The sequence below is a fragment of the Lactuca virosa genome, chromosome 4, assembly GCF_052849685.1.
Source record: "Lactuca virosa cultivar CGN04683 chromosome 4, Lactuca_virosa_CGN04683_v6, whole genome shotgun sequence".
NCBI lineage: Eukaryota > Viridiplantae > Streptophyta > Magnoliopsida > Asterales > Asteraceae > Lactuca > Lactuca virosa.
The window spans coordinates 79719846-79734960 of NC_136429.1; the positions used below are offsets into that span (position 1 = coordinate 79719846).

General features: G+C 35.2%; 1 protein-coding gene across 1 annotated transcript; it reads right to left on the bottom strand.

Annotated features, from left to right (window-relative positions):
• Positions 1-13278: 13278 nt before the first annotated feature.
• On the bottom strand, positions 13279-14858 carry LOC145105689 (COMPLEX 1 LYR-like protein). The gene is made up of 2 exons (XM_079042770.1): positions 14678-14858; positions 13279-13819 (listed from the first exon to the last, which is right to left on the bottom strand). The coding sequence occupies exon 2, from the start codon at positions 13799-13801 to the stop codon at positions 13529-13531; it is 273 nt and encodes a 90-aa protein (XP_078898896.1). The 5' UTR covers positions 13802-13819; positions 14678-14858; the 3' UTR covers positions 13279-13528.
• Positions 14859-15115: the final 257 nt, after the last annotated feature.

Here is a 15115-nt window from a genome sequence, read left to right on the forward strand (position 1 = left end):
AAGGATGGGGTGTTGGAATCATTTGACTTAAGGCCGGATGATGAATGTGAGTCCTGTCTTTTGGGAAAGATGACAAAATCACCTTTCGCTGGATCTTGTGAAAGAGGTGAAAGTCTGTTGGATCTCATACACACAGATGTGTGTGGACCCTTCAGATCCACCATAAGGGATGCTAATCGATTTTATGTGACATTTACAGATGATTATAGCAGATATGGTTATATCTACTTAATCAAGCATAAATCAGAAACCTTTGAAAAGTTCAAAGAGTTTAAACATAAAGTTGAGAATCAATTAGGCAGGAAGATATAAGATGTTGGATTAGGTGTCTACGCCAATAACTGAATTAGTATATACTTGAATTATTAGCAAATTCTTTTTGGGTTGCCCTCAATCCTAGTAATTGAATAGCATGACTTTTAGAGAGACATACTGATTTATTAATTTATTATATGAATAATAAATAGCAATAAATGAATTTATTAATATGTTATGAAAATAATATATTAATTAGAAATAGCAAGAGGTTCTAGAACCTTCCACCCTTAGGGTGGACGGTTTCTTGGAGGGTAATCTAGGGTTTCTAGATTATCCCTTATATATAATTAGGGAATAGATAATCACCTAATTTGAAATATTGATATTATCTAGGGTTTCCTAATTTGAGTATAAATAGACCCTATGAGCTACAATTTTCGGCCACTCCATTCTGATAAGCCAAGGTAGAAAAGTTGATCTCCCCTCCCTCTCTCTTTAAGTCTCCTTGTTGCTAGGGTTGGGTGTGAACCATCAGGGGCACGAGATTTCTGGTGCTTGCTTCCAAAAGCTTTGAATACGGGTTTCTGATTTGTTTACTATAACAAATCAAAAGGTATGTAATCTTCCGTTATGAATTCTGATTTCATCGGGGTTTTGTAGTTTGATATTTCATACTATGTTGCCTTTATGTGAAAGACATAAATGCCTTTAGGTTGTGTGACAACCCGTTATTTTCTGGCCTTTGAAGTCAACAAAAGTCAACCCAAGGTCAACAAAAGTCAAATTTTGTTGTTTTGTTAATTTATTGAAGTTAAATTAATGATTTTTGACAAGAATAAATCTTTAATAAATAGTGTGCAAAAATTAAAGGAAAAAGGAGTTAAAACCGAGATGTCTCGCATATATCTTTTAAGTCTCGGACCGAAAACCCTCACATGAAATCTTTTTCCTTCGGACTGCAAATGGTTCTCGGCTGCAAACACCTCGGACCGCAAACTTGTGATCTCGGCCGAAAACATGCGAAGCCGACCTAGAATTCTCGACTGAAAACAGCTTCCTCGGGATGAGTTCCTGACCGCAAACGACTTCGGTCCAAGCCTATCCTCGGTCAAACCTTATCTTCTTGAATATTGTTCTCGACCGAAAACCCATTTGCATATAAATATTTTGGTCCGAAAACAACAACCACTTCTCTTCTTTTTGGCCGAAAACCTTACCATTTCTCTCAACTATCATCAAATTCATCATCTATTTTCTTCAAGCAACATCCGAAAATTCTTGAAGATCTTACCGAAAGCTTCAAGTGTTCTCTACATCATTTGAATACACCTTCCAATCTTGTTAATTCACACCCAAAAACACCTTCCAAACTCCTTATATTCGGCCGAAAACACTCACATCTTCTTGATTTCACCAAGAACACCTACAAACTATTCTAAGGTTTATTGTAAGTTTTCTTACAATAATTAAGTGTTGTTTAACACTTTAACTTAGTATTTAAATTATTCTTATTTTGATTTAAATATGATATTATATATTAAAATTGTTAGGATACGATTTTATACACGGGGTTTAACTCGGGGAAAACTACGTAACCAATATACAACAACTCGAGAACTCGCACATAAGGTGAGTTCATACCCCCATATTTTTCCAAGCTTTTTCAATGTTTTTAGAGGAGGGGGGGATACAAGTAAAACACAAGAAATTTAGTGTTTAAAAATATAATTTACTTATTATGTTTTCTTATCGTTAATATGTAGTTTAACGTGAAATTTGTTAAAACATGGAAATAAACTTATAAACTATAATAGGTATAGTTTATGGATCATGAGAACTATTTTTACAAACTTATAAACTATAGCAAGTATAGTTTATGGAACAAAGGAATCATTTTACAAAGTTACATGTTATTTACTAAAAGGTTTTTCACTTTATGTAAACTAGTTAATACAGGATTGTGAACCGCTTGATGTACCAAATATGATACCCGTTAAAATCCTAATTATAACCAGCATCTCCTGGAGGGAGAGCGTGAGTTTGTGTATAGATCTATACGGGACTGACAATCTCGCACCCTGACTGTTAGCTACAGTTGGAACGGAAGTTTAGGGGTGACAAATGTCATTAACTTTACGACGCCTGAAGAACGTCGTGTAGACCACTAGTCATATTAGTATGGTTATAATGAATATTAACTAATTATTTACATAAAGATATACTTTTACACAATCTTAAGGGGAAATAACTCTGTGATTACTTAACACTTACATCAAGGTTGTATAAAATTAATGTCCGGTAGACAGTGGAATGTGTGATTTCCGCCTCATTCCCTGTTCCTTGTTTGGTTGTGGGCTTAGGGCAGATTCACCCAGTCGATTGTCTATTCGATCACGATTTTATATGACTTGTATGTACTAAGTAATCATAGGACGGTATTAACTTCATATCTAGTTTACAGTGCAAACACGTCTTCAGCTAGTTTTATTTATGAATAAAACTACATATCATTAAATTAAGGATGGCAGTAATACTTGTACTTTTCGGTCTTGGAAGGTTTAAGACTACAATTCGATTTTATGGAAAATATAGGATTTTCCAGGATAAACATCATTATTTTAAAAAAGGTTCAACATTTATTTACAAACTAGTATAACACAAAGGACCTTTAATTCTTAATTTTATGATTTCCTTAGTTTATACATCAGAGTTATATATAAATAATATCCGATAGACAGTGGAATGTGTGGTTTCCGTCTTACTTCCTGTTCCTTGTTTGGTTGTGGGCTTAGGGCAGATCCACACATTCAACTGTCCGTTCGATATTAGTTTATATATAACTAGTATAAATTAAGTGGCTATAGAAGGAACTAGTATAGTCATAATTCTTATTAAGAAAATATAGGATTTTCTTAAGGAACACTTTCATCATATCTCAAAGGACTATTACAATTAACTCTGTAAGTACCTAGTGAATACGTCAGGGTTATATACAATGAGGATCTGACAAACAATGGGATGTGTGATTTCCGCCTCATTACATGTTCCTTTTTTGGTGGTGGGCTTGGGGCAGAACCACACAATCGATTGTCTGTTCGATCTGGATTGTATATAACTTGTATACACTAACTTCGTAGAAGGAACTAGTAAGAGTCATTTTACTTATCATTCATCACGTCAGAAAATATAGGATTTTTTTGGAGAAATACACATCATGTTTTACAAAGAACAAAGAACTTGTTTTCTAATACAAAACTCTTATGAACTCACCAACTTTAATGTTGACACTTTTCAAACCACTTGTATTCTCAGGAACGTTAGTAGACAGGTACTCTCTCAGGTGTTGTGAAGACGGAGCTTTACGTCTTAACTTTTGCTATAGTTACAATGTTAAACAAGCAATGTTTTGAATACAATGTAAATACTATGTTATTAATAGGATGGTTGTTGTTACTTTAATTACTATTATACAATTGTTGTGATACTGTACATGACGTCCTTCGCCCCCGAACGTTTCCGTCGTTCCAGTTTGGGGGTATGACAGGTTGCATGTGCCCTAATCATTTAATTGTTAAATGTTTTTTTTGCTTAGAGCATTGTTGTTGTAACCTACGTTTCCATCAAAAGATGCTACGACTTGACAGAGGCAGAGAGTATCTTAGTATCGAGTTTCATGACTACCTCAAGGAATGTGGAATTGTTTCACAATTGACTCCTCCTAGGACACCACAACTTTATGGTGTGGCTGAGAGACGTATGGTTCGTTCCATGATGATTCGATCTCATCTTCCCATTTCTTTATGGGGGTATGCCTTAGAGACAGTTGCTCATATCCTCAATCTTTTCCCTACCAAGAAGGTTGCCAAAACGCCTCATGAGATGTGGACAGGGAAAGCTCTCTTGTTAGCATGTATCAAGGTCTGGGGTTGTGAAGCTTTCTTTAGATGAGAGACTCGTGACAAGCTAGAGCCTAGAAGTGAGAGATGTATTTTCCTTGGTTACCCACAAAAGTCTTTTGGATATTTGTTCTACAAACCTAATGAGAATATGGTCTTTGTAGCACGAAGGGGAGTCTTTCGCGAGAGAGAGGTCATGTGCAAAGAGGATAGTGGGAGTACCATTGAACTTGAAGAGAATAAAGAGTCAACCAATGAAGGAATCTTAGAAGATACTAGCGCTCAACCAGAAGATGAGACTCCTTTTGAACCCATTAATAATTCATTACCTCTTCGATGTTCTAGTAGAGTTAGCATGCATTCAACATTCTATGGTTTCTATATAACATCTAATGGTGACATGTTTATCAGTAACGGTACACTAGAAAATTTGGATGAGCCAGCTAACTACAAGGAAGCGATAGCAGGGCTTGAGGCTGCAAAATAGAAAGAGACAATAGACAGCAAGATCAAGTCCATGTAAGATAACCAATTTTGGAATTTGGTTGATCAAGAACCTAGTCAAAAGATAGTTGGTTGTAAATGGATCTCCAAGAAAAAGACTGTCATGGATGGAAAGGTACACACTTTCAAGGCACAACTGGTTGCGAAGGGCTTTACTCAAACCCCAGGGTTTAACTATGATGAGACCTTCTCACAATGGCCAAGAGAAAGTATATTAGGATAATGCTTGCCATAGTTGGCTTTCATGATTATGAAATATGGAAGATGGATGTCAAAACCGCTTTCTTTAACGGGAAGTTGGCTGAAGATGTTTACATGAGTCAGCCATAGGGTTTTGTAGATGCAAAGTTTCCTAATAGAGTGTGTAAGCTTAAGAAATCCATTTATGGATTGAAAAAAGTGTCCCGTAGCTGGAATCTTTGCTTCCATGAGAAGGTCAAAGCGTTTAGTTTCTCTGGGAGTGAAGATGAGTCATGTGTGTATGTCAAGGCTAGTGGGAGTATAGTAACATTTCTAGTATTATATGTTGATAACATACTCCTTATAGGAAACAATATTCCAACTTTTCAAGAAGTAAAGTCTTGGTTTGGAAAGTTTTTTTCTATGAAGGATCTAGGAGAAGCAGCCTATATTCTTGGGAGAAGAATCTTAAGGGATAGAAAGAAAAGACTAATTGGTCTTAGTCAAAGTACATACTTGGATAAGGTACTAAAATGTTTATGTATGGAAAATTCCAAGAAAGGAGAGCTACCTATTTAGAGTAATGTCATGTTCAGTAAGACTCAAAGCCCTAGTACAGATGAAGAGATAGCAGAAATAAGTCGAGTCCCATATGCTTCGGCTGTAGGATCGATCATATACGCTATGACATGTACTCGCCCTGATGTGTCTTTTACTTTAAGCACGATCAGTCGCTTTTAGGGAAATCCTGACAGAGGTCATTGGATAGCAGTGAAAAACATTCTCAACCATCTACAAAGGACAAATGATCTGATTCTAGTACTTGGTGGCAGTGATACATTGAGAATAAGTGGGTATAGTGACGCCAACTTTCAAACAGATAGAGACAATCTTCGTTCTCAATCTGGTTGGGTGTTTATGTTAAATGGAGGAGCAGTCACTTGGAAAAGTTCCAATCATGACATGGTGGCTTATTCTACTTGTGAATCAGCAAGTACGATATCTTGTAGAATGAAGGAATATTTGATCACGTATCTTAGTACTAATGTCTGATCAGATCAGAGACCGGAGTTGCTTTTGGAAGCACCCTTTGTTGATAATTTAGAAGTTATACTGGCAATTGTAGTTATAGACTTATCTAAGTGGGAGACTGTTGGATTAGGTGTCTAAGCCATTAACTAAATTGGTATATACTTGAATTATTAACAAAGTCCTTTTGGGTTACCCTCAAACCTGGTAATTGAATAGGATGACTTTTAAAGAGAGACACTGATTTATTGATTTATTATATGATTAATTAATAGCAATAAATGAATTTATTATTATGTTATGAGAATAATATATTAATTAGAAATAATATTATTTAATTAAGAATTAATCATAAATTAATTAGAATTAATTTTGTGATTAATTGGATAAATTAAAAGTGCAAGGACCTAAGATGTGATTGGTTAATAGTTAAACAAGAGAGGGATTCTAAAATAGTCCAAGGTAGGCCAAAAATTAGAGGCTTCCTTAGGGTTCTAGAATATCCCTTGGAGATAATTAGGAAACCAGATAATTACCTGATTTAAGATATTATTATTTTAATCAAGTAAGGGTTATCTAGGGTTTTTTTATCAGCTATAAATAGAGCCTTTCTCCTTATAATTTTCGTCTATTCATTCATAGCTAAGAGCATAGCCGAAATTTTGTCCCTATCCTTTCTTCTCTTCAAGTTTCCTAGTTTCTAGGGTTTGGGTGTGAACCATCAGAGGCACAAGATTTCTGGTGCTAGCTTCCAAGAGTTTTTCAAGAAGGATTGTTTGATTGTTTACTACAACAATCAAAAGGTATGTAATCCCTAACTTGTTTAATATTTTCGAAATTAGCTAGGGTTATAAGGTTCTTGTTGTTCAATAGAATTTTACTTCAATAGTGTTATGACTAAATCTAATAGGTTGCATGTACCCTTAAGTCTACAAGGATTTATCTGCGTTATTGCATGTAAAACTCATCATTAAATTCGTCCTTCATGGCAATGGTCCAATTTGGGTCCTTAAGGGCTTGAATGTGAGATTTGGGTATGGGTGATTCTGTTTTTATGTGAAGGGTGAGGCATTGGGTGGGTTTGTATATACCGACTTGAGATCTAGTTATCACGGGATGTGAAGATGGAAGAGGTACGTAGTTTTGAGAGTTGGTGGCTTAAGAATCGAGAGTAGAGGATGGTTCCGAGGGTATAGGGGTCTCAGTGGAGGGAAGACCGTGAGGGCTGAGATGAGGGGTATTTTCCTCAGATTGAGGCATAGAGGAGGATGTTTGTTCGATTGAGGATGATTCATACAAAAGGAGATCACGAGATTTTGACACAAGAGTCATCAAGAAAGGAATATGATGGAGATTCTTTGGGAGTCATGGCTTGTAAAGGAAATATATTTTCTTTGAACACAACATGACGGGAAATTATTACTTTGCGAGTGGCTAAGTCAAAAAAACGGTAGCCATGATGGTTGGAAGAGTAACCAAGGAAGACATAAGGAGTAGATCGAGCAGAAAGTTTATGTGGGGAAGGAATGTGTGGGTAATATAGGCATCCAAAGAAACGAAGATGAGAGAAGAGGGGAGGTTTTTGGTATAGTTTTGTGAATGGTATTTCGTTGTTGATGGAGGATGAGTGTGTGATGTTAAGAATATGCATGGCTATATGTAGTGCTTCCACCCAAAATGTGTGTGTGTGTGGGGGGGGGGGAGGGGGAAGATGGAGCAGCAAGTTTATGTGGGGAAGGAATATAGGCATCCAAAGAAACGAAGATGAGAGAAGAGGGGAGGTTTTTGGTATAGTTTTGTGAATGGTATTTCGTTGTTGATGGAGGATGAGTGTGTGATGTTAAGAATATGCATGGCTATATGTAGTGCTTCCACCCAAAATGTGGGGGGGGGGGGAAGATGGGCTTGGAAGAGGAGAGTACAAATAATGTTGTTTATGGTTCGAATCATGCGTTATGACTTCCCGTTTTGTTGAGAGGTACGTGGATACGAGAAACGAAATATGATGTCATTTTGATCAAACTGATTGTGACCAAGGCGTTGATGTTGCAGGGTATAAGTCACCAGAGCTATCACACCTAAGTAGAACTTGATGAGTTTCCAAATCATTCAAAGAAAAGCCAAAGGGATTAAATTAAATGGATACTTTATTATCAGAAGTAAATCGGCGAACAAGTAAAGCGACGAACAAAGATTAATTTTTTAATAATATTAGGTGTGACAAGAATATTGGGAAAATGTAAAGGGCGATGAGTGGAGTGAATGTGTGAGTAACCGATATGGGTAACGGGAATGGAGTAACCATTGCCAAGAACAAATGTAATATTACTGTTATTGCTAACAGACAAGAGTCTACCTGAGTCAGAGGCGAGGTGAGATCTTGCTCCAGTGTCTATGTACCAAGTGACATCAGCTCCATCATTGACTGTCATTGAGTTGAATGCTTGAGCTAAATCAATCGGTTGATCATGAGACATTTGAGGGAACCATTGCCAAGGGGGTTGAATTGATGGAGTAGAAGAGGCATGATAAGCTTGAGCAGTGGGACCCAATGGAGCAGCTGATGATGAGGCAGGAGGTGGGCCAAGGAGATTGGGCTGCTAATGATGGCTTGCTTGTCTGCGAGGAGGCTGCTGAGAAAAGTTGTTGGGCCTAGGGATCGTTGACTAGAAGTGTTGATAGCTCCAAGGAGGAAGATGCCAAGGCAGCGGGTAGGGCTGTTGAAATGATCCTCCAGAGGCAGCAGGTGGTTGTTGTTGATGTTGTTCGTTGTTGTTGCGTCTTTGCTGATTTTCCCGGCGACCACCACGAGAGGAGCTGGTGGTGTTTCGATTGTTGTTTCCAACATGAAGAATAATGGGTGAAGAGGCATGATCCATATGGAGGGGTTGGGTTGGGGGATTGCGATTTATTGTGCGTTCCTCAAAAGATAGAATAGATCGATATTTAAGGAGAGGGGGTATAGGGTCTTGGTGAAGCAGCATGGTTGCAATGTTGTCAAACTTTGGTGACAATCCATTGATAAGATATGTAACCAAGGTTTTCTCGGGTGAGTAAATCAGAGATGACCTTCATGCGTTTACAGTAATAAAAAATAGAGAGATCCCCAAGGGTAAGAGTGCGAAGTTCATGATCAAGTTCGATCATTCTTGCCTATTTGTTGTCTTTGAACAAGGTTTCAAGTTTATTCCAGACGGAATGGGCAGTTGCACCAGGTTTTAGGATCATATTGAGGAGGCTTTGAGTGACTGTACCATATATCCACATTTTGACCAGATCATCAAGGTTGAACCAGACGTCATCTTTATCATCAGCAGCTTCTGATGTACCTGTTAGATGACCTTTGACCCCGAAACTGTTGCAATGGGTTTGGAAAATCTCCTTCCATGCATCATAATTCAACTGATTTAGAGTCAATATCAGAGGGACATACACTTTGATGTTAGTGACACCGAAGGGATTTTGATTCTTGGAGGATTCAGACATCATGACAGAATGAGCAGAGAAGAAAGATGTGCAGAAATTGAGATGTGAGAAGAACAGGGGAGGAAGCAGAAGTGATGACAACGAAGAAGAGAGATGTAGGCGGTAATATGATGACAACGGTTGTAGGGTTTAGACGAGAATGAGGGAGAAGAAATCGCCAATACCATGAAACACTATTATTTTCCCATGAATACTTTCATTAAACAACAGAAGATATATATACAATGTACATATGGCTCCAATGGACTACATAATACACACATAATACACACAAATGGGCTGCATAATATAAACAAATGCACTAAACTAAATATGGAGAATATAATAAATACATATATACTAATAATTAATTGTGTGAAATAGCAATGTATTTGAGTTTAATTATTAATACGAACCTTTTATACTTTTATCAATAACTAGTGGTGTACCCGCGCAAAACAGCGACGACAAATAATTTTTCAGTGATAAATGTTTCTTTAAAAAAATACAGTGGGCGGTGAATAGTTTCTTGTTAGCGAATAGTTCATTTCGTAAACTTGTCGTTTTATAAAGAACACACAAATGGTTTTATGTGGAGAAGGGAAAGGGGGACATCGAATGACAGGCTAGCCAGATAATTCGGAACCAATTTAGTGTCTACATATAAAAACTTTTCACATCTGTTGTAACAAAATTTTAATGCAACATTTTTCATTTATGTGGGACATAATATACAAGGAAGCTAATGATTTGTTCGATTAAAATAAAAAAATGATTGCTTTATCTAATAAAATAAAATGGGCACTTATGAAAATAAAGTAATTTCTTATAATGCTCATAGTACGTTGCTATTCCGGTTCATTATGAAGTAAAAGAGTTTTTTATGTTAAAAAATATGATCAGGTTGTTATTTTTCTCAAAAAACTGTAATTAAGTAAATAAATTAAGTTCATGGGTTTTTATGTTAAAAAAATGATGTTAACATGATAAAGAAAAAAGATAATACTTTTTGCATCTCAACAAAAGTTTGTTTGTTTTCCTATACATTTTTTGCTATTTTTCTGTACAAATTAAGCAAAACACTATGCCAAAAAACTACAAAATACACCAAAAATAAGTGATAAGTTTCTATGATGCATCATTCCATCCCAAGCAATAGCACCTTCAAGGTCTCCTTTGATCTGGACAACCAACAAATTTCTTCATGCCAAATCCATCATCTAGACCACTAACAGACCCATAGGCCATGAGCAATCTTGGACTGTATCTCAATCAGTTTTTGTCTTGTTGCCATTAAGTATATTTGCAGCCGGAATGTCTCTTCAAGAAAATGCTCCAATTTCTATGTTTTTACTCCACTCTTTGCATCCTGATCATTCTCATACTATAAAATAAAAGAACTACCTAAAAGTCATAAATCATAAGACTGAAGTGTTTAAAAGAAATTAAGTTGATAAACCAGAAAAAAAAAAAAAAAAAAAAAAAAAAAACTCACCATTGGCTTGCAAACATCGTTAGCCTTCTCTTGGAGAGATTGATATCTCCTGGCTTATTAACTAAGGGTAGCATGGTCCAAACCATAATAATTTGCGACAACATCAAACAAAGGAAAAAAGTGACAATTGGTTTGGTAATAGACATTTTTGACACATTTCGGATTCCAAACTTATCACCTTTTATGATTGTGAATAAACAAAAATTTTATTTTTCTATTCTAAATGATTAAGGGGGTGTTTGGGGTTACTTTTAGAATGATTTTTGGCTTTTAACTTTTCTAAAAAGTCAAAAAATAAACAAAAGGTGTTTGGTTAATAGAAAAATCATTTTGAAAATAACTTTTGTATAGAGGAAAATAAGGTCTTTCAAAAAGTCACAAAAACCTTACTTTTTGTGACTTTTTGTGACTTTACATGTAAAAGTTAACACAATAGTCATTTTGCTAATCCAAACATTTTTTAAAAAGTTTCTTTCACAAAAGGTTCTTTTATTAAAAGTCATTCTACAAAAAGGATTTTTGATGTTGAAAAGCAAAGCCAAACACCCCCGAAGAGCGTTCTTTTAATATTATTATACAAATCCAATCTTTAACTTTCTATGTTGTTTTGATTAAAATAGTTGAAAGGAGGTCATTCACATTTCAAATTCTCACTCCCTTCTAACCACCTTATCCTCATGTATCATCTTATAAATACACTAACACTCACATAACTCTTTACGAATTAACATGATAAAATCATGTTAAAACAATAACAAGATTCACACCAAAGCCACATCAATTCATTTATTCTCCTAATTAAATCAAAAGCATAACACTCACAAAATATCTTTCGACTAGTTGGAATTCACCCCAAATCTAACTGTCCTTCAAGATCCAGTGAGCTTAGGACATGGATGATGCACGGGGCGATGAAGAACATTATATTTACCAAAGAAGCAGAATATGAAAATATGAAATTGATTTCTAAGGGAGTCACAAAGAAGGATATTATAGGAGCTATTGAAGAAAAAAAAATGGATAGTAGAAACCAAAAAGGGAATCCATAACGTTGGACGATGGATAAAAAATCTTAGTGTAAGACGGGGGTTATAAAGTTTGAGGTTTTGGATATTGTAGTTAAAATAAATGATGGAGGAGTAAAAACATAGGTTGATGGAGAGAAAACAAAAATCTTGTATGACTTCCATTATTTTAGTTTAAAATTTTTGAATATAAGTGATTTTGTACGTATGATCATATTTAATGATCATTTCTACTAATGAAATGTGTATCGTTTGTAACGTTTCATTTTAGACTTATTCGTTCGATAGGTGGGTGGTTCTTTTTTTTTTTTTAAACGAAAAATATCATTAAAGGTCGACGATTAGCAAGTGACTAAATCACGCCAGAAAAACAGAAAAACAATACAAAAATGTTAAACAGTACAGAAGTGTTAAACGAAAAAAGAAGCAAAAACAGTTACAAGGATAAATGAGTAAAAGGTGAGGAAATCATTTTGCCCAGTCACCACAACCATTTTTACTCATGTGTGCACAATGAGTATGAGCTAGCAATAATGGCATCCACTATCTTTGTTGGAGAGACCCGAATATTCTTAAAGACCCACTCATTTTTGACGTTCCAGATGGTCCAGATCGTGCAGTAAAAGACAGTATTGTCAATCGCTTTCTTTGTTTGACAGTTGTGCAATCCTTAACCTGAGTTAAGGAATTTCATGACACTCGAACACGTTCTGTTTCTCAATCCAAGTCATTTGAAAATCCAAGAGTGTACAGTTTGGACAAACTCACACCGAATAAAAAGATGATTCACTGATTCGACTTCTTTATTGCAGAAAGGGCACATCTGATTAGGAATTTTTATTCCTCTCCCCATTAGGGTGGTGGGTGTGTGAAATAAATCCAATATATAAACCAACCCAAATTTTCACCTTAGCATGAGTTAAAAAAACAGAGACCAAAAACAAATATTCTCATATGTATAATTTTGAAAACACAAAATGTCTTAATGGGATATATATTCCATATATATTATATGTTCAAATCCCCTACGATGTATTGTATCCTACTTGAGATATATATCAACTAAACCCTAGTTGTGTCATGTGTGTGAAACATTCTTATGCTAAATGAAATCATACTCCCAACTATTGTTCTCTATTTGCTTTCGATTGGTGATCGTCTTCCATTCCCATTCTTATCTTTTTAGCTCGCCTTATGTTTGTGTTAAGATCTATATAATATCATCAAAAATTATTATCATCTAGTTAGTGGTTTCTATTTCCTATTGCGATACTTGATACCCAAAGTTCTTTGGATCAACTATTTAATCGTTTGTTTTTCAAAGATGGCAATAAAACTTCTTAAATTTAAAAAAATAAAAATAAAAAAAAGACAGGAAAGTAGCGAGGAGTTTGTTAAGCATAAGCATGGATTTATAGACAAATAGTTCACGAATAAAAATTTATTTCCCAGGTATTCCACAAGAATACATATAGAGTAGTTGAGAAGATTTCATATAAATTAATGTCTTGACAAATTTATAAAAAGAAACCCCTTACATCATTACTCGCAATTACAATCGTAGCACGTTTCTACTAAAGTTGATGGTTTTCAATTATGAGAAGAAACCAAATGCCTTGTTAAAATTACGATACTACCCCTTCCTACATATATTTTTATTATGATTTATAAATTTGTCACTGAATATATTTAGGGATTTCTCCTTTTCTCAAGAGAGATAAAGAATACTCAGCTATATCAAACAGATCTTTAATGTTGTGTATGGATCGTTCTTCAGCAGCCAACATGAAAATGGCACGTGCCTGTGCTTTCCTGTGCAATCTTGCTGCTAAATTCAAAGGCAAATCAGGTGAATTTAAGCTTCTGAGTATTTGCCTATACAGAGAAAGAACCTTTCCCCTATTTCTTGCCAGATCATCTGCAGTTGCCCAGATAAGCCCTTTCGACATTTGCCCACCAAGTGTTTGCTGAAATGTCCAAAACAAGTAAATGTACTCAAAATCCCAAGAAAACCTCATCTCAAAAGTTAATAGAATAGAGGAAGGTTATTTTGGAAAATAGTATATTAACTTGTTGCTTAGTTTTTTGTTCATTTCAATCAAGCATTAGACCATATTATTGTGGTCTATTTCAGTAATTGTTGTTGTTGCTACTGTTAATTGTTGTGGTGTTTTCAGTCTACAACACATGTTAAGTGGATATTATTTATAATTTGCACATAATTAGCATGTAAACATAAAGTACTCACAATTTTAGACAAAATTTAATGAAATAATAATGTATACAATTAGATCTGTTCTTGAACATGTGAATGATAAAATGTTGCTAATCTAAAGAAAAAACGCACACACAACAACAACTGGAAATTGACTGATTAAACCAATTCAAATCCATAAAAATGCACATAATGAATTCTGATCATTGCAAGTATGATATTTAAGTATTTAACTATCTTGCAAAGAAATGAAGAGATTTTTGCTTTGAAACAACCTGACCCCATACAAGAGCACCTATAGTATGTTCAATAGTATACTCAATACAGCCAGGGGATCATCCAATTCAAACCTTATAAACTTTTCAGCAAAATATCAAAATGTGGAGGATAATTTCAGAAATTTTGCATCAGAACATAATTCGACTCAGAAAAAAAAACAGCAAAATCAGCACAGATTCCTTAACATAAGAACATAATTCGATCAAATAATTTCAGCAAAAATCAGATAATAATCGATTTCAGCAAATAATAACCCAATTTCAGCGAGAAATTGGCGATTTCAGCGTATCTGGGGGAGAGAAAAAAGGAAAAATTGGAGAACGGTACATACCTGAAGCGACCTCTGCTGTGCGACGATGACGCCGGAGATGTGAAACCGGAGAGCCGATGTGGAGGAGTGGAGTGTCGGAGGTTTGAGAGAGAATAGGGCGTCGATTAGGTTAGGGCAATTTTGGAAGCGTGTATTTCTTTTTTTTAGATACCGTTTTACATCTGATTGGTTCAGATGTCTTTTTTTTTTTTTTTTTTTTTTTTTTGGCTAATTCTTCCGCTCCAACTTTTTATATATCCACTGAAATATATATGTGTTTACGATTATGCCCTTTTTAATTATAGTAATCAAAGAAATATTCATCTTTTTTTTTCAAACCTCGTCCACTCCCCTCTTTTTCTCACACACACTTACACACACATATCTTTTTGCATTAAGATTGAAATCACCGTAAAAAAGAATATCTGGTTCTCTTATTCGATCAAACAAAAATAACTA

Bases quoted from the DNA above. Each gene is read 5' to 3' on its own strand.
- LOC145105689 (XM_079042770.1), bottom strand. From the start codon at position 13,801: ATGTCGAAAGGGCTTATCTGGGCAACTGCAGATGATCTGGCAAGAAAT.